General features: G+C 37.4%; 1 protein-coding gene across 2 annotated transcripts; it reads left to right on the top strand.

Annotated features, from left to right (window-relative positions):
* The first annotated feature begins 139 nt into the window (after positions 1-139).
* On the top strand, positions 140-24,521 carry col28a1b (collagen, type XXVIII, alpha 1b). Of its 2 annotated transcripts, none has more exons than XM_008430976.2 (35): positions 140-248; positions 1,045-1,246; positions 4,204-4,769; positions 6,098-6,118; positions 6,205-6,255; positions 6,678-6,731; positions 6,818-6,862; positions 6,938-6,964; positions 7,044-7,088; positions 7,170-7,214; positions 8,871-8,924; positions 10,070-10,138; positions 11,022-11,090; positions 11,269-11,337; positions 11,676-11,744; positions 11,859-11,927; positions 12,468-12,536; positions 12,848-12,916; positions 14,184-14,255; positions 14,799-14,867; positions 14,970-15,041; positions 15,614-15,682; positions 15,759-15,827; positions 15,898-15,966; positions 16,060-16,128; positions 16,471-16,539; positions 17,477-17,545; positions 17,703-17,771; positions 17,878-17,958; positions 18,057-18,092; positions 19,101-19,137; positions 19,880-20,434; positions 21,536-21,723; positions 23,062-23,338; positions 23,971-24,521. In XM_008430976.2, the coding sequence occupies exons 1-35, from the start codon at positions 216-218 to the stop codon at positions 24,138-24,140; spliced, it is 3,666 nt and encodes a 1,221-aa protein (XP_008429198.2). In that variant the 5' UTR covers positions 140-215; the 3' UTR covers positions 24,141-24,521. The 2 variants fall into 2 exon arrangements, with proteins under 2 accessions (XP_008429198.2, XP_017164749.2); XM_017309260.2 differs by having other exon boundaries at positions 198-248; positions 1,092-1,246.
* Positions 24,522-26,631: the final 2,110 nt, after the last annotated feature.

Here is a 26,631-nt window from a genome sequence, read left to right as displayed (position 1 = left end):
CACGTGAATGTGTAGCTTACGATTTTAGTTCATTTTTATCAGCTTCATATTCTGAAATAACAAAGCCCAACATTACTGTGACTCACCCAAGATTAAAAGGTTGGCAGTAAGCCACGGCGTATCAGCTCGCCTGCTGCTCCTCTGGTCATGTCTGTCGGGTTTATAAAGACCCGATGTTGTGGGAACGGAGAAATGCCCCGAAGAGCCTCAGATGAATGAACAAGAGTCACTCACCATCACTAAATGAGGTAAAGCAACATTCCAGTCCATTTAAAACCTTTTTCATTTTGTTTAAAATTTTATTTTGTACTTGTTTGCAGACAAATGCAAAGTTTTAGCTGCAGTATGTGACATCATCAGGTCGAAGTGGATGTAGAACCCAAAAATTGTACTCAAGTAAAAGTAAGAGTAAAACAGTATGTGGTAAAAAGCCTACTCAAATACTGATCAAATTATCAATCATTTAATATTTTAAAATTGCATCATCAGATGGAGCAAAATATGAAGCTAAGTGGAAATGTTGTTATTTTAAGGACCAAAATGACAGTAATTCATATAAGTAACAAAAAAATAACATGGCGTGCAAAATGTTTGTTTTTTTTTCCAAATCAGTGTCTTTCAATAAAAAAAAACTTTTGAAACTTTGACAGAAACTGCAGGTGTGTGTCTGTGTCTGGTGAATGTTTGGTTAAAACATGTTTGTTTTTCATTCAGTGGGTAGAAAATCAAGAGCAGAAATACTTCACAATAAAATAACTAACGTAAAAGTAAAAAGTACAGCATAGTAAAAATACTTCTAAACAAGTTACTTAAGTAGATGTAATGGAGTAAATGTAAGTAGTTCCTACCCGCCTCTGCTGTTCAGTGTTTAAATCCAAAGTGAAAGTTGTTGTTTACCTGCGGTTCCATGAAATGAATGACTAACTTAAATTAAATTAAATTAAAAGTCTGATCCATTTTTTGTCCGGATTCTCTGAATCTACAGTCATGCAAACGCCGGCTCTCTGCTTGTTTTGCGTTTTAAACACTTATTTCTTGTATCAGTCTCTCCACCTGCTGCAGCTGCTCAGTTTGAAAATGTTCCTGCACAGAAGTCCAATCAGAGGCCTGGGGCTTGGGCTTCTCCTGCTCGCTCTCACGCAAGGCGCCTCAGGCCAGAGGAGGAAGGAGGCAAAAAGTAGCAACTACAAACTGCAAGACGAAGGAGGAAATGGTATCTTTGTTACGAAGTCTTTGTATCCCATTGGTGAGTTTAACTTACTTGATTATTGACAGATTAAAAGGGGTAACATTTACTTATTGGAAGGTCTTTAAAAGTCACGTTCGACACCTCTTTTAATAGTTGTTTATTTTTCCTCTGAACGGACCCCAAAGGACTTTGTTTTGTTTCCAAACTTTCACCCACATCGGCCTCTTGTACTTATATTACTAATATTTAATCAAAAACACTAAAAAAAACAAAACTCACACAATTAACTAAAACAATTACACACTTCACACCAGCTACAATTAATTCACTGCAAAAACACAAAATCTTACAAAGTATTTTGGTCTCGTTTCTAGTGCAAATATCTTAATGCACTTGAAATAAGACAAAAGTAACTTACAAGTAAATTTTCAGCAAGATGTAGGAGCTTGTTTTTAATCAATAATTCATAAATATTGATGAGGAACTACTTGTTGAATTGGCACATTGTTTCACTTGGATCAAGACATTTTTCCCTTGTTAAAAGTGAAATAATCTGCCTACTTTTTTGTCAGTACTAAGGTCTTGTAGACTTAAAACAAGCTCCTAAATGTTGCTGAACAGTTGCTCGTAATTTAGTTTTGCCTTTTTTCACCAAGTGCATTAAGATATTTGCACGAGAAACTAGATGAAAATTACTTGGTAAGATTCTGTGTTTTTGCACTGTTAAACTCCTTGATGGAAAGTTATCAAAAAACACACTTCAATCTGATTTTTAACAACCCGATCATCAATTCATAAACTTCAAAACAGTATAATCAGTTTATATTGTTGAATGAATTGACCTGGAGGGATAAAGATGGAAAAGTACATTTTCTCTGCTATCAACAACATAAATCCACCACTAAATCTAAAACAAACTTGGGTAATAACTCACCGGAATCAACTAAATTATTAGATATATTAATGAAAACAACTAATACCAGTTATCCAGACTATTTTAAATAACTAATACAAAAATATGTAGTCTTCTGTCACAATCATACTTCACTGTGCAAAGTTAACAGACTACACTGAAATCTTTAATATAATATTTTTACACTTTTTGTCTGTTCACTTGTTCTTGCTGACCTTATTCATCTTGTTTACCCTATAATAAAGAAAAAACTAACAGAAATGTAGGACAAATCTGATCTATGGAGCCCTAATATTATATAGCAAACACTCCTGAACCATCAGGATATCAATTTCATGACAACGAAGCCATCCTGTAGCTTTGTGCGACACATGCAGCAAATCCTGCGCATTGTTTTTCCAGCACATCCCTTTGAGGTCAGGCCAACACTTTGTTCAAACTAATGGCAGCTACTTTTCTAGAGCGGATGCGATCTAAAGCCGTGTATGATGTGTGTAACCAAGACTGCCAAGAAATATGCACATCTTTTGTTTTTTAGCAGGTTTTATTAACTTGTAGAAAACTTGAACCCACCAGTGAAGAGAGTGGGTGACAGGACCCAAAAGAAATATGTTTGTTGTCTAGGGCTGTTGTAAAAGAATATTTTTACTATTATCTGAGGGATGGATGTCTCTCTCAGCACCGTTCCTACCGTTTGCTCCAAAACCATGACAACTCGATTCCGACACCACAAAACCTGTCGTAGTACAACCATCGCACCGCAAAACGCAGCACAATTCAACACCATGCTGCTAGCACTTCACAACAAGTGCTAGCAGTATTGTTGTGCTAGCAGCATTGTTGTGCTAGCAGCATTGTTGTGCTAGCACACAATGCTGACAATGCTGCTAGCACTTGTTGTGCGCTCACCACCACAAATAATGATCCGGGCGGAACACGGTGTGCTACATAATAAAACATAATTTAACGAAGCTTCAAGGCTGATACTTTTTCCTCGAGGAATTTTAATAATTGAGGTACTCCAATCATTCGAGGATTCGTTTCAGCCCAAATGGGACTTAAGTTACTTGTGAACAAGAAAGCATTGTCACAACTGAAAGGTTTTTGGTTAAAGACCCCAAGTGTAACGAGCTACAAGAGAAAATCAGAGAGATTTTTAATGACAATAAATGTGAAATTCAGGATAAAATCCATCAATAAATGAAAGAAGACGAGGAGCTGAAATACCAGGGAGCTGAATTACTGGAGGCGGCTGATTAAAAAGAGGCCGCAGCTATGAGGAGGGACTGGGCAGGCAGGCTGAGGGAGAGCAAAAGACACAGAGAGTGAACATGACAAAGGAGAGAGGAATAAATAATCTAAAAGATAGAAAAAATAAATTAAATATGAAATGACTAGTCAAGTAAGATCTAGGTGTAAGTAAATAAACGGCTGGAGAAGACTGATCCAGCATGAAGCAAGAGTGTCCGAAACAGAAATAATAACTAAGGAAAAGCACAAAATGAACTAGTGATCGAAAAAGCACATCCTGGTTTTTTGTCCATATTGAAATATTTCACAAAACTACAATGGAAACACTTTTTTCACATCACACACATGAACAGCCAGATGTTTCTGCTGGTGCAACCAACGAAGAAGATGACAGGAAGTAGTTGGAGGATGATAGTGCGGCATGTTTTTTAATGACTTATCACACGAACAAATGCATTCATGTGTGATTTTAATGGAGTTTCTTATTTAGTAGAAACTGCAATTGTAAAATTGTCTTTTTCGATATTAGCAGAAAACTTACAAAGATTTGTGCACATTTGTAATGGAAATGCAGTTACTGTGAAAGTTGTGCCAGTGCAGAGATTCGATTTTGGGCATTCATTGAAAAATCATAACGTGAGGATTTTGTTTTTGTATAAAACATGTTAAGGATGAGGGATAGTATCTCAAATAGGAAAACCGACTTGCCAAGTACTAAGAGAGTAGCACCACAATAAGCAACTTAGCACAAAAGTATTTTTGTTCTTGTAAAAAGTTGTGCAGCTCAGGAAAGTAGATCCAGTTTCAGCGCTTAGAGTGCTTCACTGTCTTTCATTTGCTTGACTCGCAGGAAGTAACTGTAGCCTGGAGGTGGTTTTCATTCTGGATAGCTCTGAAAGTGCAAAAAATAAACTATTCCAGCAGGAGAAGATCTTTGTGTTGAGGTTCAGCACGCAGCTCTCTATGCTCAAGATAACAGGCGTTTCGCTGAAGATCCGAATGGCTGCACTCCAGTACAGCAGCTCTGTGTCCGTCGAGCACAGTTTTGTTGGCTGGAAAGACCTGGACTTGTTCCACAGTAAAATAAACGCCATGAACTACATCGGCCAAGGAACCTTCACCTCTTTTGCCATAACCAACGCCACGCAGATGCTGCTAAAGGAAACGCAGAAGGAGGCTGTTAGGATCGCGGTGCTCCTGACCGACGGAGTCGACCATCCCCGCAGCCCCGACGTGATTGTGGCTGCTGAAGAGGCCAAGCGCCACAGCATCAAGATCTTCACTGTTGGGTTATCAGATGTCTCCTTTCAGAGAGAGAGCAAGGAAAAACTCCAGGCCATCGCAAGTTCCCCTGCGGAGCGGTTCGTCCACAGCATGGAGGACCCCAAACTGCAAGAGAAGCTGCTCAAAGAGATGGTGAGTGCAGAGGTCAGATGGCATGGCAACAGGGCTGCCAGACCTGACTGACAGTTTCCAGCCTACAAACAACAAAAAACCCCACCCAACTCCCAAAAAACCAGCCCGACTCTCAACCTTGAATGAAATTCATGTTGGTAGTGCCAGATATACTAACATATGTGTAATATACTGTATTTTTTAAATTATAAGCAGCTACTTTTTCCCACGCTTTGAACCATCCGGCTTATAGCTTGATGCGGCTTTTTTGTGTATTTTTCTTCAACCACCAGGGGGCTCTTTAGCAGGAAGTGAATCATTGGAAGTCCAAACTGGAAATCAAAGATGAAAGTGCTAATTTTCCATTTAGAACAAGCACATGCTAGCAGCAGGCACGACTGGGAAATTTCTTCAAACTCATATGATGCCGCTTTTAAGTTGAAGGCAATCAATCTGGTAGTGCAGGAAGAAAATAGAGCCACTGTACTTAAACTCGGCGTGAACGAATCCATGGTTTGGTGTTGGAGACGCATGGCTGCGTCCTTAATAGCAGATTTATGAAAAACTGAGAGCGGCGGAGATATCAGCGGCTTATAGCCCGGTGCAGCTTATACGGTTCCAGTTAAAAAAAATAAAATTAAAAAAATGCTTAGAAGCGGCTCTAAGGTGCGCTCTATAGTCCGGAAAATACGGTATAGCCTATATAATCTCGTGTCCCATACGTCAATAGCTGAATTCAGACTTTTGAGAATTCACGACTTTTATTTATATATATCATTAAAGCTTATCTTTCTGATTGGCTGCCAGTCAAATTTATCAAGCTGCTTTGCTCCCCAAGGATGAAATGGAAAATTTTCTAACAAGAAAAAGGAATCGCCCAGCAGCGCTGCTGTGGAGGACTCTGCTGCAAAAAACCCTAAACTGTTGAGATTAAATAAAATTTTACACCAATATATCAGATATTTACAGAAGAGGCTTAGGGCCACTGAAAAACAAAACAAAAACAAAAAAACAGTTCTCAGAATTCTGAGAAAAAAGTCTGAATTCAGACTTTAATCTCAGAATTCTGACTTTAATTTCAGAATGTTTAATCTGACTTTTTTAATCAGTCCCTTTTTAATCTGATTTTTTAAATCAGACTTTAATCTCAGAATGTTTAATCTGACTTTTTTTAATCAGTCCTTTTTTAATCTGACTTTAATCTCATAATTCTGAGATTAAAGTCAGAATAATAATAAAAAATTCCCAATGGCCCTAATCCTCTTCCATAGATATTCATCACTGTTATTGAAGGACAATAAAACTGTACCAAACAATTTCTGACAGATTTTGTTTTGTTTTTCTTGCAGGGAGCCATCGCAGTAGAAAACGTGAGTTTGTGGACGAATTTAAACATTTTATTTTGCTACTAAATAAAATGTTTAAGTTACTGCACTAACAGTTATTTCTTTTTCAGTGCCCACCATGTGTGTGTGAAAAAGGAGAAAAAGGCAGTTCAGGCAGTCCTGTAAGTTTATAATCTTTAAAAACAAACATGTTCGTGTTTTGAGTTGAAGTCACAAAAAAAGCTTCAACATTCCATGAAATATTCCATGATTTTCTTATATTGCAAAACTGTTTGTTTGGGTTTTTTTCATGTATTTTAATACTTTTTTCATTATCTTAAACCAGCACTTTGAAAGCAAATGTGAAATGTTTTTATTTCATAACGACAAGTTAAAAATGCAATATCTATGTGAATCTCTGGTCTATATAACAACATTATTCAGTTTTGTTTACGTTACTAGAACAGCTGGTGCAAAAGTAATGACAGCTTTAGGTTGGTTTACAGAGAGATTTTAAAAGCCAACCTTGAAGCTTACATGAAGTGTTCTTGAAGAGTGGAAACCGCTTGGTTGTTCTTTAATGTTGTGCTTTTTCTGAGAGCAGGGAAGAAAAGGAGACCAAGGCGACGAAGGGCCATCGGGTCAAAAAGGAGCGAAGGTTAAGTTTTAACAAAAAGAAGTATTTATAAAATGTTTTACTGTTTAATTCTGCGCAACTAAGTGTGATGTGGGTTATTTTTAAAGGGTGAACCTGGATTAAATGGCAAACCAGGAAATGATGGCTCAAAGGTAAAAATATACCAAATCATTGCTTGTTCTGCTTCCAACATCATGATGGATCTCTTATGACTGAACTCTTTCCAGGGATTTCCAGGTTTTAAGGGCAACAAGGTAAGTTACGTTGTTGTTTAATTGTTTAATTTAAAATGTGATTTTCCTCAGACATTAAGCAGCTGAGTCTGTCTTGCAGGGGATGAAAGGAGACTGTGGCCTTCCAGGAGAAAAGGGTGGCACTGTATGACTAAAGTTCATTTAAATATTTTATTGAACGTCACGGTCACTGTGCCTTTGTGGTGAGATAAGTCTTATCTTTCAGGGACCTGAAGGACCTCCAGGCCTACCAGGATTAAAAGGAGAACAGGTAGAGCTTTCAGGAGTCTGAATTTTTTATATAATTCTGAGTTATGCTTCCTTGAACAGGTTAGGATATGTTTACTGGCTGTAAAAACATTTTCATTACATTCATTACATTCTTACAGATTTTGGTCTGGTCAGTTCTGTCTATTTTGAGTTCTTTTCAGAATGGCCTGTTTTAGGGCTCTGTCACTTTAAATCCAAATAAGCTGCTGCTAGCCACGCCCAACAACTCAACGTTTACACTCACACGTCAAAATGTGTGAATTGCGGACCCGCAATTATACAAACCGTACATTTTTGAAAAGTCAAAGCCTCCTGTACAACCAACAAGAATGGAGAAAGCTGTTTCTGAACGGTAAGTCAACAAAACACCTGTCATTTCCAGCAGCCTTTGTAGAGCGCACACAGCGATAAAACAAGTTGACCAAAATTCCTGGCACTCCCCTTTGGTTGCTAGGTGACGGGGCTGGGCTTGACTGAGGTTGCTAGGTAACGGGGCTGGGCTTGGCTGAGGTTGTGTTTTTGCTGTGCAGACCGTGCAGACCCTGGTTCCAATGCCATTTACCACCCTCCAACACTGTGACAACCCACTGGCAGTAACGTAGTATATAAACGTTCAGCCTAATCCAGTCTGTATCATTCTAAGCTACACTGGAAAAACACAAAATTTTACCAAGTATTTTGGGTTGAGTTTCTACTGCAAATATCTTAGTATACTTGAAATAAGACAAAACTAACTTGCAAGTAATTTTTCAGCACGATATAGGAGATTGTTTTAAGTAAATAATTTCTTAATATTAGATTATATAACTTGTAGCATGGGATAAGTGTCTTGTTATAAGTTAAATAATCTGCCAGTGGCGCTAGTCCCTTTTTAATCAATATTAAGCAACTGTTTATTTAAAACACAATCCTATATATTGCTGAAAAGTTACTTGTAATTTAGTTTTGTTTTGCTTCCAGTGTATTTAGATATTTCCACTAAAAAGTAGACCAACAACACTGATAGTGTCTTTTTGCAGTGTAAGTGGCCTTCACAAGGTCACATCCGCTCCGATTCTCCTGTTCCACCTGGTTGACATTCAGAAGGGTCCGATTCCCCTCCAGCTTTTTTATTGTTCTTTGAGTATCCATGTTCTCCACTACAAACACCATGACAGTCATTTTGCTATCCAGCAGCCACATTAAAACAAGAACATCAGGATTTGCCCTCATCAGACAGTCTGTCTTCCACTCATTCAACCTGAAAAACTTTAGTCCTGTCTGCACTAATGGAATGTGAGTTTTGGATTATTGGTAATCCCGACACCAAAGCTGTGGAATCCAGGCTTGCAGGATGTTATTCTTTATCGGGATCAGACTTTGTGCTGTGAGATTAGTGGAAGGACCTGGCCACCGTTCTTTTTTCTCCTGCGCTACTAGCAAAGAGCCGGTCTAGCCTTGTTATTTTGTGAGCATGGTCTGATAATCAATTGGAATGAAAGCCATGCTTGTTGATGTTGGCTGGCCACCAAATGCAACACACAATTTTTAACCCATTCATGAACGATTTGATTAGATTTTTTTTCTATCAGATGACAAAGAAAAGAAGTTGCACAGAAAAAAAACTTGTTGATGATAGTAAAGAATGTTCCCATGCGGGGCTTTTGTTTTTTTGCAGGGCGAAATAGGACCAGTGGGAGACATTGGGCCTGAAGGCCCAGCAGGACCTAAAGTAAGACTTTATGGTACTTCTAATTTCAATGATTAAAATCACTTTATTTTTTACTGACTGCACGATTTTTCAAAGCTTGTTTCTTTAAAGTCAATTTAGAAATATTTGTTTTTTCAAGAACAAAAATATGTTATACTTTAAAAATGTGAAAGTTACAATTGCACAAAAATATGTCTTCACAATTGTCATGATAAATTTTGCTGGACGATAAATTGTCCCAGAAGTTATTGCAATAAACAATAATATTACAATTAAACCATTTTTAAGTAATATAATGGTGATGGCATAACAATGCAAGAACACATTAAGAAAGATCTGATTGAAGGCTCTGTTTATCTATGACAGACTCATGAAGAGGTTCGTCCAACATATTCTTGCTGATTATTATTAATTATTTTTACTTTTAAGTATTTGCTGAGATGTGTTGAAGGACAAACTGAAACAAAAAAAAAAAGCTAAACGTGCATAAACATGATAACATAACAATCACACTATGAAGATATTTTATTTAAATTTTTACAAAATAAACTTTATTATTCCTTTAAATGTTAAAATCTTTTAATTTATCAAAGCTTAAAGTCAAACTTTATAAGCTTTGTTCTCATTCTCTGTAAACAAACATTTTAAATCTATTCTCTATGTTTAAATCCAAGCATTTATAGGAAACCACTGAAGCCATTGGTTTTCTAATATTAGTTTACATGTGAAAATTTAAATTTTGGAACTTTTGCACATGTGAAACATGGTTTTAGAATATCTTTTGAATGTGAAAGATTAGTTATGTTTTTTTTTATGTTTATCCATATGTGAAATGTATGGATTTTGAAAATGTTTTCTTCAAATATGAAAAATACATTTGGATATTCTTATTCTCAAGTTAATCAAGTTGATTACACCTGAGTATTCATGTGTAATCCACATGTATAAAATGTGTAAAATATGTGGAGTTGCCATTGAAATAGCTTTCAATAAGTTTGTGTTTTGATTTATGGAGACAGAACAAACTTTGTTCAAAGTTTTATTTATAAATTAATAGCAGGTATGTGGTTGGGTTTCTGTGTAATGCTGCTGGTTACTGGTTGTGATTTAATTCAACATTTTATCAGCTCTGTTAATTTGCCGTCATGTGACCCTGCCTCCCTCAGGGGGACAGAGGACATTCTGGTGAACCTGGACCACCAGGAGACTTCGGGATCGGGCCTCCGGGAGCCAAGGTAACTTCCTTACTCAATCTCAATAAAACATGTGATCCATGTGTAAGCTTTCATTTTTACTTTCAAAGAGTAAAATATGAATTTAACAAAACACACACACAAAATCCCAATTTATAGAGTTCATGTGTAACTGAAACATTTTAAATAACTTGAAACTGCAGTTTAACCTCAGTTTTTGTGTCGCTGGATTTGGTCTTCAGGAAGGCTGTGACTAATAATGACTTGATAATTGACTTTTCTATCAATTAATCTGTCGATTAATCGGATAAAATTGACATAACCTGGAGATTTTTCATCTAACCACCTATGAATTATGTTATACAATGTTATAAATACATTGAAAGATGCAAATAAGAAAATAATTTAATTATTTTTTAAATAAGAAAATAATTTTATTCACAGCTGTACTTTAGTGTACGATTGATCATTTGTAGCAAAGACTGGATTTGCTGCTTTAAAAAAAAATACTTCTAACATGTGAAAAGCTCAACATTTTCTGCTCAACTTAACACCGGGGCAGTGTAGAGCTGATTTGGTGATTGTTTTTTTTTGATTAACCAATTAATAACTGCATAGAAAACGGTGCTTAATAGTAATTTTTTTAAGTATTTGAACTGGGTGAAATAAAACTACTCCATTCAAGGAGTTTTGGTTACAACATATTTACAGACAAAGGGTCTTTTGTAAAGTTTTGGCTTAATTACTGCTCTGAGTGTGTTGGGCTTTTTATCAGCAAATTCACTTTTTTTGAGTCTGTGTACGCCAGTTAACGATTAATCGAGTACTAAATTAGTTGACGATTATTTCAATAATCGATTAATCATGATTAATTGTGATTAATCCAAATAATCAGCCCTAGTTTGAAGCTTTTGTCTGCTTACAGGGTGAAAAGGGAATTCAGGGAAGAACCGGTGGAGTAGGACCAGCTGGGAAAGGAGATCCAGGACTGCCTGTGAGTATCAATATACCAACTGAATTGGGCTCTGACTATGTGTTCCATCAGAAACACTGAAATGTTAGTTTTCCCTCACACTAGTGACAAAGTTGACAGAAAAATAAAAAGAAATTATGGATGGTTTTTCCACAGCAGTATAAATAAATGTTTTTATTCAGATCAGTATTTCTTTTAGGGCCCCCAAGGACCAGCTGGACCCCAAGGAAAACCTGGAATCCAAGGAGAAGGGTTACCAGGACCAAAAGTGGGTAATTCTACATATAAAAACCTTCTGGTATCCAGCGTTGTACAAATTTCTCATGTTTATGGCTGAAAATATTTTAGCACTTAAGGTATTACTTCTAATTTTTATTATTTTTTGCAGATTCATTATTAAATTAAATTTGTGATTTGTTTAATTTAATGATTCTGTCAAAAACACCCAGAGTGATGTTTGACTTCAGTATCTTGTAAAAAGAAACATTTAAAACATCTCCTTTACTTAAAATGTTTTTATGACATCTAGAACTTAAAGCATACATATATTTACAACCTGGATATTTTGTGGGCACTCTATGCTAAATTTTGTAATTTTTGTTGCAGGGGGACAGAGGATTTGAAGGTCCACGAGGAAACCGCGGGCCTCCTGGTATCGGGTTCAAAGGTGACAAGGTACAGAAATAAAACATTAATTATTAATTAAGGATAACTGTCTCCATTGTTTTGTTGTTTTGTTCTTGTGGTTGTCACATTTTTCAGAACTGACTCTGTAATCAATGTTTTCAGGGTAATTATGGGCTTCCAGGACCCCAAGGTCCAGTTGGTGATCCAGGAATTGGACTTCCTGGGGAAAAGGTACAAATTAGACAATTAATTGACTTATGATTAATTGTCATTAGTTCCTATCAAATCACTAAGAACGTCCAGTTAGACCTGCTTTTCAGTGTTGTAGTTTGGCCACCGTCCAACAGAGGGCGCCACTAGTTATCCTTAAAAGCAGCTGAGTGATGCAGGAATAAAGATGGCGGCCATTACCAGAATGGTAAAGAGAAACGGTCTAAATGGTGTGGGATACAAAATGCACTTTAAGTAATTCTGTTATGAAATATAAACACTCAATTTATGTATACACAATCAATTTGTACAAAAATGAAGCACTTTCCAAACCTTGAAAACACCGCATACAAGCACCTATACAAACCCTGTGATATTTTTTTCCTTTCTTATGAATGTTGATGATGCAGAACATAGTAGCACATTTGTTTCAGTAAGTCTAACTTAAATTTTTGTGGAATAGCTCAGAAAGAATAGCCGCAAATGAAAACCTCCAGAAACCTCCACTTAATTTCTGCTATTTATTTTTTAAAGTGTAAAACCTAATGTTCTGTTTCTCAGGGAGTCCAGGGTCCAGTTGGACTTACGGGACCCAGAGGAGCTCCAGGAATAGGACTAATGGGGCAAAAGGTAAGAACTGTGTCTAAATCTAAAGGTTATTGTTGTTTGGACTGAGTTAAATTTACACGAGCTGCTGTTGGCCAAGTAAAACGTTTTGACTGGAGTCTATTTATGGTCCAAATTTTATCATGTTTGTTTCTTAAAATTCCAGTTTATTTTCACAAAAACCAACAGCACATGTCACCCAACAACAGACGAATGTATGTTTTATATGTTTGGATAATCTTTTTGTGCCATTTGAACTAATAAATGGAACAAAACAGTGTAACACAGACCTGCTACCGCAATGTTAAAAATACTTTCTCACTGATCATTTTTAGGGAAATCAGGGTCCCCCGGGTGAGCCTGGACTACCAGGAGAGAGGGGAGTGGGAGCACCAGGTCCAAAGGTATGTGCGACCACATCTGGAGCAAACAAATAAACAAGAGGTGGTACATTAACATGTTAATTTCAATTAATTAATTATATAGATTTTAATGCAATTAATTGCTTCTTTTTTTATTTTTTACATACAAAAGTGCCAAGCCGGAACCTTTGTTGTATGTTTCTGGTACGCCCATAAATCTGACACACAGGCTAAATCCACAAAGCGATGACTGACTATGCCGCTTCTCTGGGCCCACTAGGGGTTAATTTTCACTTCCAAAAACGATCTGATGGGACGATGGAAAAGACTGTCGTGTGCAATTTGTGCTAAAAGTAAATGTAAATGCTAAGCAAATGTTAGTGTCCATAATCCACATTTCTAAAGTATTTTTTAAGGATTTACATGAATGATCAGTGGTTGTTGAAACAGTTAGAAGCTGAATGGGTTTAATTGCACTTTTCACCAATCTGATGGTTGAATAACCTAACCTAATAAACAGGTTAGAAACAATAAATATGTCTATTTACTAGGGTTGCACAGTGGCGCAGTTGGTAGAGCTGTTGCTTTGCAACCAGCCTGGGATCTTTCTGCATGGAGTTTGCATGTTCTCCCTGTGCATGCATGGGTTCTCTCTGGGTACTCCGGCTTCCTCCCACAGTCCAAAAACATGACTGTCAGATTAATTGGCCTCTCTAAATTGTCCCTAGGTGAGTGTGTGTGTGTGTTTGTGTGTGTGTGCATGGTTGTTTGTCCTTTCCGTCTCTGTGTTGCCCTGCGACAAACTGGCAACCTGTCCAGGGCGACCCCGCCTCTCGCCCAGAACATTAGGGGGAGAGGCACCAGCACCTCCTGACCCCACTAGGGACAAGGGTGTACAGAAGATGGATGTCTATTTACTAATTTAGCACCAAATATGGTTTTTGAATTGTAAATGTCTATTTTGGGGATGTATATTTTCAATGAAAGTGGAATTAAACTTGATTAATTACAAGCCCTGCAATTAAAAAAATTAATAAATCAAGTCTCATCACTAAAACAAATACTTTTCTATTCTTATACTAGGTATTAGCTATTAGATACACCATCCAACAGAAATATCTTTATTTTCCTCAAATCTACCAAGAACATTTTCTGATTGCTCAACCAAGACCAAGATTGTATAAATTAAATGGGCAGTCCTTGCAAAAACATAACTTATTAGTTCTTTAATATGTATCCCTATTTTTTTTTTTTTTACAAAACTGAAACCAGTGTAATCTTCATTTGTATCTCATTTTCCTCTCTTTAGGGTGATCCTGGATTTCCAGGTTCATCAGGACTCCCTGGTACACCCGGAGAGGACGGGAATCCAGGACAAAAAGTACAATTTTCTCTTTTGTGAAAATTAGGGATGCAAACAATTAATCGACTTACAATTAATGTTCATTTAAAAAATAGTTCCAAATAAATAACTATTAACGTCCACTTTAGACCTTTTTTTAGTGTAGTTTGGCCGCCATCCAGCAGGGGGCAGGTCATCCTTAAGTGGAGTCATTGATACAAGAGTTAAAGATGGCGGCGGGGCCATAACAGTACATGAGAGAGAAACGGCCCAAAGTTGTGGGATGGAAAATGCACTTTAAGTGGTTCTGTTTTGAAATATAAACACTCGACAAGATCCTAAAGTTATCACCACAATAGCGCTCATTCAACCGAACTGCATGACGGAGCAGCGTTATTATGGAAACTACCCACCCTATGGAAAGACGGTCAACAAAACTGTATTTTTTAAATCAATGAGATCGATCAACTTTAGTCTAAGTCATTAATCTATAAATTGCATCCCTAATGGACACGGTTTGGGACATTTCAAAACCAGCTCGTCATTTTTTCTGTATTCTATTCTGACTTTATTTTAAAACAGGGTGATGTTGGTTTGCCAGGACCCAGAGGACCTGATGGGATTCCCGGGAAAGGAGTTCCTGGAGGAAAGGTAGCAATTAATGGATATTTGTGAAAGAACAAAATGTTGGGGATTATTTTGTCTGTTTCCTACTTCCGATTAAAGTAAAACATTTTGATGTCACTTTTTCAGGGCGACAAAGGAGACAGGGGCAGCAGAGGCCAGCCAGGTCCATCCGGTCCAATGGGACCACCGGGTCCAAAGGTATGGAAAGCCTGAGTAGGAAAATCTGTTAATGGAGTTAATTATTTTTCAAGGGGCCATACAATGAAAAAAAAAAATCACAAGAAAAAAGTAATAAAACGATGAGAATAAAATTGTATGGGAATAAAGTCAAAATATTAAAAGAATAAAGTCATAACATAATGAGGAGAAAGCCATAATATTGTTATAATATGAGAAATTTATAATGTTTTAAGAATAAAGTCATATTTTGTGAATGAAGTTGTAATAGAAAATAGTCATAATATTACAAGAATAAAGATGTATGAGAATAAAGTCAAAATAAGAATAAATCACATTAAAGTTAAAATATTAAACATATTTTGCAAATAAAGTCATAATATTGCTAGAATAAGGTTGTAATATGACTTTATTATCAAAATACTATAAAAAATACTGTTATTCTCGTAATATTATGACTTCAGTCTCATAATTATTTTTATTTTCTAATTGTGTCCCTAATATTCCGTTGTATGAAATTCTCATTACACTAAGAAGTGAAATCTCACAATTTTTCTCTTTTAAAAATGTGCTGATAATTATTTCCGTCATAGGGTGATCCAGGAAACGTCGGACTGCCAGGAGTGACCGGACCTCCGGGGAGGGGCATTTCTGGTCCCAAGGTCAGTGGATGTTTCTCAAACGAAAACTCTCACATCTTTCACAAACAACCGTTTACTTATTTATTTTTCTGCTCAGGGAGATCAAGGTCCACTGGGTCCGGTTGGACCAATGGGAGAGCCTGGTGTTGGTTTACCTGGACCCAAGGTGAGACCAGTTCAGGTTTTCATGATCTTAACTGGAAATCTTTAGAGTGACTCCAAGTCTGTTTCTGCAGGGCGACCGAGGGCCGCCTTGTCCTCCTGGGCCTCCAGGACCGAAAGGTGAAGGTTTCTTCGGCCCTCCCGTGAGTACCAAACGACTTGAAGATTTTTTTAAAATTCATTTTGGTGTTGCAGGAAAGTCCACTAAGATCTGGGATGTGTGTCATTTTTAAAAGGGACTTCCAGGACCTCCTGGTCTGCCAGGAGAGACTGGACTTGATGGCATTGGTTTGCCTGGACCCAAGGTAAACATTTTACCATACAGCATGAAAACATGATTTCATGAACAAATGTTTACACAAGAAATGTATAAAATAAATAATATTTTACTAAAACTTCAATATTTTTATGATGTAAAAGAACCACTGATGTGTAATATAGGCGTAGATCATAGAAAAATATAATGGAAAAACCGATCTTTGCTAATGTGCAGTTGCAATTATGCAGCTGTACATCTTTGAAATGCAAAAATAGAGCCTCATGCACAACCAATAAGAATTCAGCAAGTGATTTCTTGGTGGTAAAACCTCATTTATTGATAAAACCGTCAATAAATGTTGTCTTAAGTAAGTCTGTTTGGTTTTCAGGGGGACAGGGGTTTCCCTGGACCGCCTGGTCCTGCTGGGCCTCCAGGAATTGGTCTGATCGGTCCTAAGGTAATCAGTTAACACTTAATACAAATTCAGAATAAAGGATTTTTGGCTTTGATTAGGACTCTGGAAATTCTTTGAGTCACTGGAGTATAGAGAGGATAGTAAGACACAAAATTTTATGTCTGATTTACAAATAGGTTTTATAAGATGCAAGTAAAAACAAACATATTTTTAAAGGTGACCTATTATGCCTTCTTGATCTGGTTTGGATAAGAATATGGGCAATAACAAAACATGTTCACTACAGTTTTTGCACAAAATCCTTCTTGAAGAGATTTTAGTCTGGTCAGTTCTGTCTATTTTTAACTCCTTTCTGAATGAGCCGTTTTAGGGCTCTGTCACTTTAAATCCAAATAACCTGCTGCTGGCCACGCCCCCCCAACTCAGTCTTTATACTCACTTATGAAAAACGGCTGCAAACAGACGCACAATTATGCAACCATACATATTTGAAAAGCAGAAGTGGTGCCTCCTGCATAACCAACAAGAATGCAGCAAGTGGTTTCTGGATGGTAAGTCAACAACAAAACACTCGTCTTTTCCAGCAGCCATTGTACAGCGCATACCGTGGTAAAACCAGCTGACCAAACATGCAGGAGCTCCACATTGGTTGCTAGGTGGTGGGCTTGGCTTGGCTGGGGTTGCTAGGTAACGGCGCAGTTCATGTGGAATGTGACTTAACAATCCAGACTCCAAAAAACATTAGCTTATTGCCAGAAAACAGCTGGATGGGTTTTGTTTTAATCACTTGAGGTGTTTTGAGAAGCAGTAGAGAGCCAAGTAGAAATATAAAAACGTTAAAATATTAATTTTGCATAATAGATCTACTTAAAAAAAAAAACCCATTAAACTGTTGTTAGATTAAGTTTTATAATTTAGTTCACAAATGGCTTTAGATTGCTATTACTGTCTGCAATTAAAAAAAATTTGTTTCCTGCAGGGTTCACCAGGTCCGGTTGGACCTGCTGGCCTTCCAGGTTTACCAGGAGATGGTACACAAGGAGAGAAGGTGCCAATTTATTCTACACTAAAACACTGGTAGCTGAATTACTGTATAAAATACAACATACCCACATCTACACTGTTGTTTTTAATAAAAACCACTTCTTTTCTAGAGATAGTGTGGCTGTGTTTTAACCTATCATAAAGCGTGTTTTTTTCCCCAGGGGGAACGTGGATTTCAGGGGATTCCAGGACCCAGAGGTCCTCCAGGACAAGGTCTGCAAGGAGATAAGGTACTATTTTATTCTTAGAATTGTTTTTGAAATAAAACTCTACTGTTCATGTTTTTTAATTAAGTGAGAAGAAGCTGAAGATGTTTGTGTTACTTTGCTCCTGCAGGGAGACAGAGGACAAAGAGGTGAGCCTGGAAAAAAGGGAGACAGAGGACAGACTGGACAGCCAGGCGATAAAGGAGCTGCGGTAATGCATTTCGTCACCAGATATTCTATCACTGGTTGATAGTTTGTGATTTTAGTTAAGTTTAAGTATTTAATTCGTTGCTCTGTTTTGAATAACAGGGCAGAATGGGGCAGAAAGGGGAACCTGGACTAACAGTGAGTGTAAAGAATTATTTTTCAATAATAAATGCTTTAAAATACTTTACAAACTTCCAATCTGAAGCCGTATGACAGATTATTTATAACCTTGCAGATTTTAGATTTGAAATAATTTTCATTCAACCAAAGATTTTGTAATCTTTGTTTGCTTTGAAATATGTTTTCAAAGCAAACAAAGATTACATTCTTTATAAGACAGGGGTGTCCAAAGTGTGGCCCGCAGGCCATTTATGGCCCTCAGACACTTTCTTACGGCCCATGACTGCAATTAAAAAAATGAATTCAAATTCTTTTTTCAAAAGAATTTGAATTCATTTTTTTAATTTTGATTTTAATTCTTTTGAAAAAAGAATTCAAATCAAAAAGCTTAAATCAAAGGCTTTTTGATTTAAGCCTTAAATCAAAAAGGCTTAAATCAAGCCTTTTTTTATTTAAGGCTTAAATCAAAAGGGCTTAAATCAAGCCTTTTTTATTTAAGGCTTAAATCAAAAAGGCTTTGATTTAAGCAAAGCCTTTTTGTTTTTCAAATTGGAACAAAAAATTATCAGACTAAAAAATATTTTTACAATAGAAGATTCTGACTACAACAAAAGGAAACTTTGCTCCTCCACCCAGATCTGCTTTTAATAAATTTACTAAACTTGGATAAATACTGTAGTATTTTCAAATAGAGTGGTGTAAATCCTGTTTTTATTGCTCAGAATTTATTTACCAAATCTGTTTTGTTTTTCAAATGAGATTAAATAAATTTGAAAATTGGATGGATTTCTTTTAAGGTGGAAAACCTGCAAAATTCATTTTAAGTTTTATATCTAGAGTAATTTACACATCAAGAAATCTGACTTCTTCATTTGATTAAAGTACAGTGGCTTAGTTTATTGGTAAGAAAGAAAAACTAATTTCCTTTTGAGTCCTTTTCACTTGATTGTGGTCCATCTGACAAAAAGTTTTGACATCCCTGGTATATGACATTAGTTTTTAAACAATCTTTGCTCTTTTCCACAGGAAACTGAGATTATAGAACTAATCAAAAAGATTTGCAGTAAGTGTCTAATTTTAGCTACGTTAGCTGCTTTTCCATTACAAATGTGCGCAAAACTGTGTCGATAGGCTTCTAATTTCAAACAAAAAATTGCAATCGCAGCGTTTATTACATATGAATTACATTTAAAATCGCAGGTGAATAAGTTTGTTATTGCAATAAGTCATTAAAAAAACATGCTGCGCCATCATCCTCCACTTCTTGTCGTTTTATTCTTGGTCCTTTCTGCCAGTAGTAACATCTGATTGTTGATCACGTGACTCATGTAATGCGAAAAAAGTGAAAACACAAATTTTCATATGGCTAAAAAACCACCTGATCCTAGTGCAAAAAAACATGAGTTTATTTTTAAACTGGCCTGTTTCCAACTGATGCTGACAGTAGCTACATTTCCATTACAAATGTCCACAAACCTTCGTCAATATTCCACTAATGTCAAGAAAACACAATTTCCTACAACTTCCTGTCGTCTTCTTCAAAGTTTCCGCCAGTAGTAACATCCAGTTGCTGATCACATCGTGCAATGCGAAAAAAGTTGCAGTTTTGAAAAATACACCAATTTTAATATGACTGAAAAAGCACCTCATCCTAGTGCAAAAACTTATTGAAAAACGCATGAAACAAATTTATTTTTGTATCTCCAATTTTGCGCAAATTTTTAGTCAATGGAAACGCAGCTGATGCTCCTCCTCAATGTAAACCCTCTTCACCCTCCTCTGTTTCATCTGCTCTTCCACATCAGACTGTAGCAAGTCCTGCAACCAAACAGCTCTGGAACTGGTCTTTGTAATCGATAGCTCAGAGAGCGTGGGGCCTGAAAACTTCAAAGTGATCAAAGACTTGGTGAACGGCGTGGTGGACCGCACCACAGTCAGCTGGAGCTCAACGCGTGTGGGTGTTGTCCTCTACAGCAACATTAACATAGTCGTGGTCGACCTCAAGCAGGAAGCCACGGCGGATGAGGTTAAAACCGCAATTAATGCCATGAACTATGTTGGAGAGGGAACCTACACGGGCAGCGCCATCGAAAAAGCCAACCAGGTGTTTGAGGCGGCACGGCCGGGTGTGAGGAAGGTGGCGGTCATCATCACAGATGGACAGACTGACACGAGGGACGTGGTCAGCCTGGAGAGCGCGATCCTGAAAGCTAATGAAAGTCAAATTGAGAGGTTTGTTATCGGCATTGTGAATGAAAGTGACCCCAACTCAGACGACTTCAAGAGGGAGCTCAACTTCATCGCCTCAGATCCTGACCAGGTTTACATGTTCCTGATCAAAGACTTCAAAACACTTATAGGTGACATGTTTATAATCTTATGGCATTTTCTTTTACCTTTAGCACCAAGCTACAGTTTGAACTGATTGTTTCCAAACACTAACATGTTTTTCCTCACATTAAATCACTCTAGACCTTTCCTATTCAACTCAGTTAATATCAATAAAATATTCATGCTTGGTAAATGCCAGGATATTAGGATTTTGCACAATTTTTTCCAAAGTCAGAAGTTTACATGCACTGCTCTATTTTCTGAGTCTGTAAAAATATAAAACAATCAGCCAAGAGAATTGCGACTGCTTTCACCATGTAACTTATTCACTAAAAATGTCAGTTTCAAACTAAATAATTAGTTAGCAAGCTAAATATTTTATTAGTAAACTGAATATTTAGCTTCAAAACAAATAATTAGCTTCCAAACTAAATATTTAGGTAGCGAATATTTGTTCTGGAGATTTAGTTTGCCAACTAGATATTTATGCTCAACTTAAGTTAAATATTTTGTTGTTAAGGTAAATATTTAGCTGGCAGTGTGGAGCAAAATATTTGGTTTGTGAACATTTAGCTTTTAATGTAAATTAATTTATGAATGCCCAACAGCTATCTATGGTACATTCAAGCACACCTTGTACAACTCCTTTAAACTTGTTCCTGTCGCAAATATCTCTTTATTTATTTAGTTTGAAGCTAAATATTTAATTAGCCAAGTATGATCCAAATTAACTATTTAGTTAAACTAAACATATTAACTTGTTAAATAAATATTTAAATTTAAACTGACATTTTTAAATTAATGAATAACATGGTGAAAATATGACAGATTTTTTTTTCTCTTTTCACAATTGGTCAAGAGTGGTCAAATTATTTGTTTTAATGTTTGACTAATCTATATATACAACTTTTAGGGCGCATTCATAATATACAACTGCCATTTTGCAACACATTGTGGCGCCAGAGAGCAGATGTTCCCATAAAAATGTATTTCCTGCATGTGTAGTAGATATTTAGACAAAAAAAAGCATAAATAGATGTGCATATTTCAGACTGAGTTTTGCTAGAACTGTTGGTCTGAATGAAACCCACCGGAGCTTCAGGCTCATGGTCAATCTTTTGGTTTTGCAGCACTTGAGAAAAGACTCATGCGTTGTGTCTTTGAAGAAGGAAAGCCTGACCTCTTTGATCCCGAAAAGGTAGCCACATTTCTTCTTCCTGGGATTCCACAAGGGACTGGTAATAATGGACGAGCTCCATTTAGGACAGGTGGAGACACTCGCACTTTCCCAGAAGACTTCATGAGGGTCAAGATAGTGGTAAGAAGAAGGAACTTTTTCTCTTATCTTGGTTACAACAGGGGCTGCACAGTGGCGCAGTTGGTAGAGCCGTTGCCTTGCAGCAAGAAGGTTCTGGGTTCGATTCCTGGCCCGGGTCTTTCTGCATGGAGTTTGCATGTTCTCCCTGTGCATGCGTGGGTTTTCTCTGGGTACTCTGGTTTCCTCCCACAGTCCAAAAACATGACTGTCAGGTTAATTGGCCTCTCCAAATTGTCCCTAGGTGTGAGTGTGTGTGTGCATGGTTGTTTGTCCTGTGTGTCTCTGTGTTGCCCTGTGACAGACTGGCGACCTGTCCAGGGTGACCCCGCCTCTCGCCCGGAACGTTAGCTGGAGATAGGCACCAGCAACCCTCCCGACCCCACTGAGGGACAAGGGTGTAAAGATAATGGATGGATGGTTACAACAGTCCAACTTTACCTTATCAGTAGCTGCTTTTTCTCTATAACTTCAGAGATATTTCGGTAATGGCAAAAACACAATTTTACACATGAATATGTTTATTTACACGATAAATCCTTAGATAACATGCCGTGACATCATCCTCCTACCACTTCCTGTCATCATCTTTGTTTTTTCTGTCAGTAGCAACATCTGGTTGTTGATCACATGACTCGTGTGATGTGGAAAAAAACCCCCAATCCATTACAGTTCTTACTTTTTGATACAGCTGAAAAACCACTTCATCCTAGAGCAAAAACCTTTTATAGAAAAATGCTTTTCGAGATTGGTGTGTGTTCATTAAGTAAATTTATTTTTCTAATTCCATTTTGCGCAATGTTATTAATGGAAGCACAGCAGATGTGCTGACGTATTTTCTACTTGTTATTATAACGACTATATTTCTATTGACCATAGAATTTTGCAAATTAGATTTAGGAAAATAAATGTGCTTAATGGAAACATGCCAATGCAAAAAAAAAAATCAAGTTTTTTTTGATAAAAAGATTTTGGGCTACGGTCAGGTTTTTTTTCCGGCTGCATCGAAGTTGGTGTGTTTTGCAAAACTGCAATGGAGACATTTTCACATCACACGAGTCATGTGATCAACAACCAGATGTTACTACTGGCAGAACTGATGAAGACTTACAGCGTTAAACTTATTTACATCAGATTTTAACTGTGTTTATTTAATGGAAACACCGCAATTGCGAAGTTGTTTTTCAACATTAGCGGAATATTGACAAGGTTCTGCGCCCATTTGCAAAGATGTCCCCATTTGTAATGGGGACAAAGATAAGTCTCCTTCTTTATGGAGGGGGTCACACTTGCTGATGAGCAGTTTATCAAGTTCATTTAAAAATATATATTTTTTAACAGCCAGGTTACCCAGCATCCCAATTAGAGCCGGAGTCGGTCCTTCCTGAGATACCAAGCACAGACGAGGACAGAAATCCTTCAGAACCTGAGAGGTTCCCCTTCTTTGACAGGGAGCTTTACCGATCTGTAGAAGAGTTCCTCCCACCTTTTGATGCAAACAAACACCAACAGCCTGGAGCCAACGGACAAGCCGGTGCTTCAACGAGGGCTCAGACCAAGAAAGAGTCGTCTTTGGCGATTTCTCCTCCACTAAAGCCCTCAGACACGCGGAGATCAGGTACAATATTTGGACTGAAGAATAGTTTTTGAGTTCAATCTGTAAGGAACTACTGTATTTTCCACACTATAAGGCGCACCTAAAAGCCTTCAATTTCCTCAAAAGGCGACAGTGCGCCTTATAATCCGGTGCGCCTCATATATGGACCAATGTTGAGCTACAACAGGTCTAGCAACTACGGTAAGCAGCCGCAGACTTCATTTTCGCCCGTAGAAGAAGCGTGCGGTGCATGCTGGGATAGTTGTCAGAACGTTGGTTTGTAATCTATTAATAAAGTTTGACTGACCTATCTACCTACCGACCCTCTAGAATCAGGTCGTCTGCAGGTCATTTAGCACCACGTTCTCCACGAACATGCTGTGCGCGAACGGAGAAGGGTGACCATCATCCGGCCACGTCCCGGCCCAGTCGCAGAAGGCTCTCCTCGCTGACCGGAGTCGGACTGTTTTGTTGACATTCCTGTTAGTGCAGCTCCATCTAGTAGATGCATAACGTAACTCCAACCTCTACTGTAGCATCTAATCTATGTGCCTTATAATCCGGTGCGCCTTATAGTGCGGAAAATACGTTAAGTTCTTTTTCCAGACCAAATCTTGTTTTCCTGAGAACTGTGACATTTTTTCCACCAACAGCTGGTTGCAGCCAGTACCTGGATCCAGGCCCATGCCGGGACTACATGGTCAAGTGGTACTATGATGCCACATCGAACTCCTGCGCCCAGTTCTGGTTTGGCGGCTGTCAAGGAAACCAAAACCGGTTTGACACGGAGAAGAAATGTAGAGAAACCTGTGTAAAGGTCTAATCCTCTTAGCAATAAAAATTTATGTTATTAAGTAAACACTAGTGAAACATTTTGGTCTGATATACATGTGTCTGTTCCAGTAGCTTCCTCTTTAGTGCTTTCATTTCTCTTTGTTATTGAGCATTATTAACCATGAAGGGATTAGATCAAACCGACAAAGGATTACAATATTACATTGCAAGAGGATGGTCATGAATAAATGTATGTTTTCTTTATACTGTTGACAGGAAATGTTGTATTGTGTGAATAAAGCTCTAGCGCAGGGAAGGATGGGTCTGCCAAGACTGCAGTCTTTCCTGGTGGTTGATGAAAGATTTGTACTAACAGAAACTTTAAATATGAAATAGGCTGCCAAAAATTTAATAAAATGAATTCAATTAACAGGTTTCTAGAAATTGTCTTTGCATCATTGTTTGTCCTAAGTGTAAACTTAAGCTAAATATTTGCTTGTCCTAAAATTTGACAATCTGCTAATCAGAAAGATGAGCATGGCAAATAATATTTAAGTTATTTCAACTTATATTTTATAACAATAATTAAACATTTGATTTTATGGTAGACTATAATTAAACATGTATCGTCAAAAATTAGATTCAATATTTTTATTCTGCTTTTTTCCCCTCATTTTCCCTCCAAATTTGAGGCCCTATTTTGAAAAAAACACTCCTGTACTTAAAGTGGACCTGTCCTGACGGGCTATACAAAACATGTTCATTATATTTCTCTTTTTGTTGAACAAAATCATTCTTGGATAATGAGATTTTAGTTTAGCTCAGTTCTGCCTATTTTGAGCTCCTTTCTGATCTTTTTTTACGGCCTCTTCTCACTTTAAATCCCAATAAGCTGCTGCTGGCCACACCCCCAACTCGACATTTACACTTACACTTGAAAATGGCTGCAAACATGCGCAGTTGTACAACCATACATATTTTGACTGAGTTATACAGAAGCAGAGAAAGTGGAACCTCAGCAGATTCTGAACACAAGTCAACAGACCCAAAAACAAACAAAAAAAACGTACCTTTTCCTGCAACCGTTTAGCCTGCCCATTGTCTTCCTGTGCAATTCCGTGCCAATCAGCAAACAGAAGGAGTTGTGAACAATGACGTTGATTTTCTGTGCTGTTGTAGTAGTTTGCTTGTAGTTTTAGCAATGGCAGCAGATAAAGTGAACGAAGCCGTTCAGACCGACACTTCCAAATACTGAATGAACATTAGCAGCACCTCCGTCAGCTCGGCTCTTCTGTCTTTGCAGTAGGGTGGTCGTTTATAGCGCAGGCAACTTCCGGTACGTTTCTTAGCAATGAACTGGCGTGTGTCGGGGACAAACGGTAGTAATTAGCTCAAATTTAAGACTTTTGTCCCCGACATTCAACACAGTTCACTCCTCCAGAAAACAATTTCTCAATAGCCGAGAGTCTAAACCCTCTGTACGAAAAAATAGAACAAGGGGCTGGTTTTTACCAAGCTAGCAAGCATTACATGCTGCGGTAAAACCAACTGATGAAGTACTGGAGCTCCGCTTGGGTCGCTAGGTGACGGGCTGGATTCGGCGGGAGTTGCTAGGTAACGACGCAATGCCCGTAGAATGTGACTTAACCCTTGTGTGTGCGAGGACTGAGGCAAACGTAGAGGACTATGGCAAATGATACAAGTTTTACGTGTGTGGGGTCTGTTGGACCCCATTTCTACACACAAGGGTTAAGGAGGTTTACAATGTAGTGTTTAAAAGGAAGCAGGGCTTGCGGATCAATAAAGTAATTTTGAAACTGTTAGTTTCCAACACAAAAAACATTACCTGCAAGTTTTTGCCAGAACATGGCTGGACGGGTTTTATTATGCAGCTGGACTGTTTATAGAAGCAGCAGAAGTCCTTAATGAAAGTACAAAAACTTAAAAATGTAATTACTAATTGAATATATTCTTGTTTATCATTCACAAACAATACATGCCGAACTGAGTGGTGAACAGGATGATTTTGCTATTGGCTGCATACCTTTGGTATGTGACATACTTATGTAGAGTTATGAGAAATATGTATTTGCTCATTACAGCTTGTTAGCCTCCCTGGGAAAAGTTTACTCCTGGGCAACTCTAATCAATTGTTGAATTTCAATTTGTGACTTTGAGGACAAAGTTTAAACAATTTAGAAACATGTTTTCATCTATTTGAACCCTGAATACTGTATCAAAACAAAAGTAGAGAAAACTAATGCATTTACTGTTTGATTTATAACAAGAAAAATCTTAATTCATATTTTGAATTAAATGAAAATGAAAATCTTTTGTGCTTCAGAATTTCTAAGTTAAAGTTTCAAATTAAACATGATTACGTGCAATTATGGAGAAGAGACTCTTGAGATGCAAGGTAGTTTCATGAAGAAGATGTGAAGGGTCCTCTTGGTGAATGTAAAGAAAACATTTTAAAAGCTAGATACTTTAGTCGCAGCATTCTTGGAAAGATGAGGTAAATAAAAGACTGAAAAACAAAG

Source organism: Poecilia reticulata, chromosome 16, assembly GCF_904066995.2.
Source record: "Poecilia reticulata chromosome 16, P_reticulata-male-v2, whole genome shotgun sequence".
Taxonomy (NCBI): Eukaryota; Metazoa; Chordata; class Actinopteri; order Cyprinodontiformes; family Poeciliidae; genus Poecilia; species Poecilia reticulata.
Note: the sequence above shows the minus strand (reverse complement) of the source record. Positions and strands in the feature narration are given on the sequence as shown.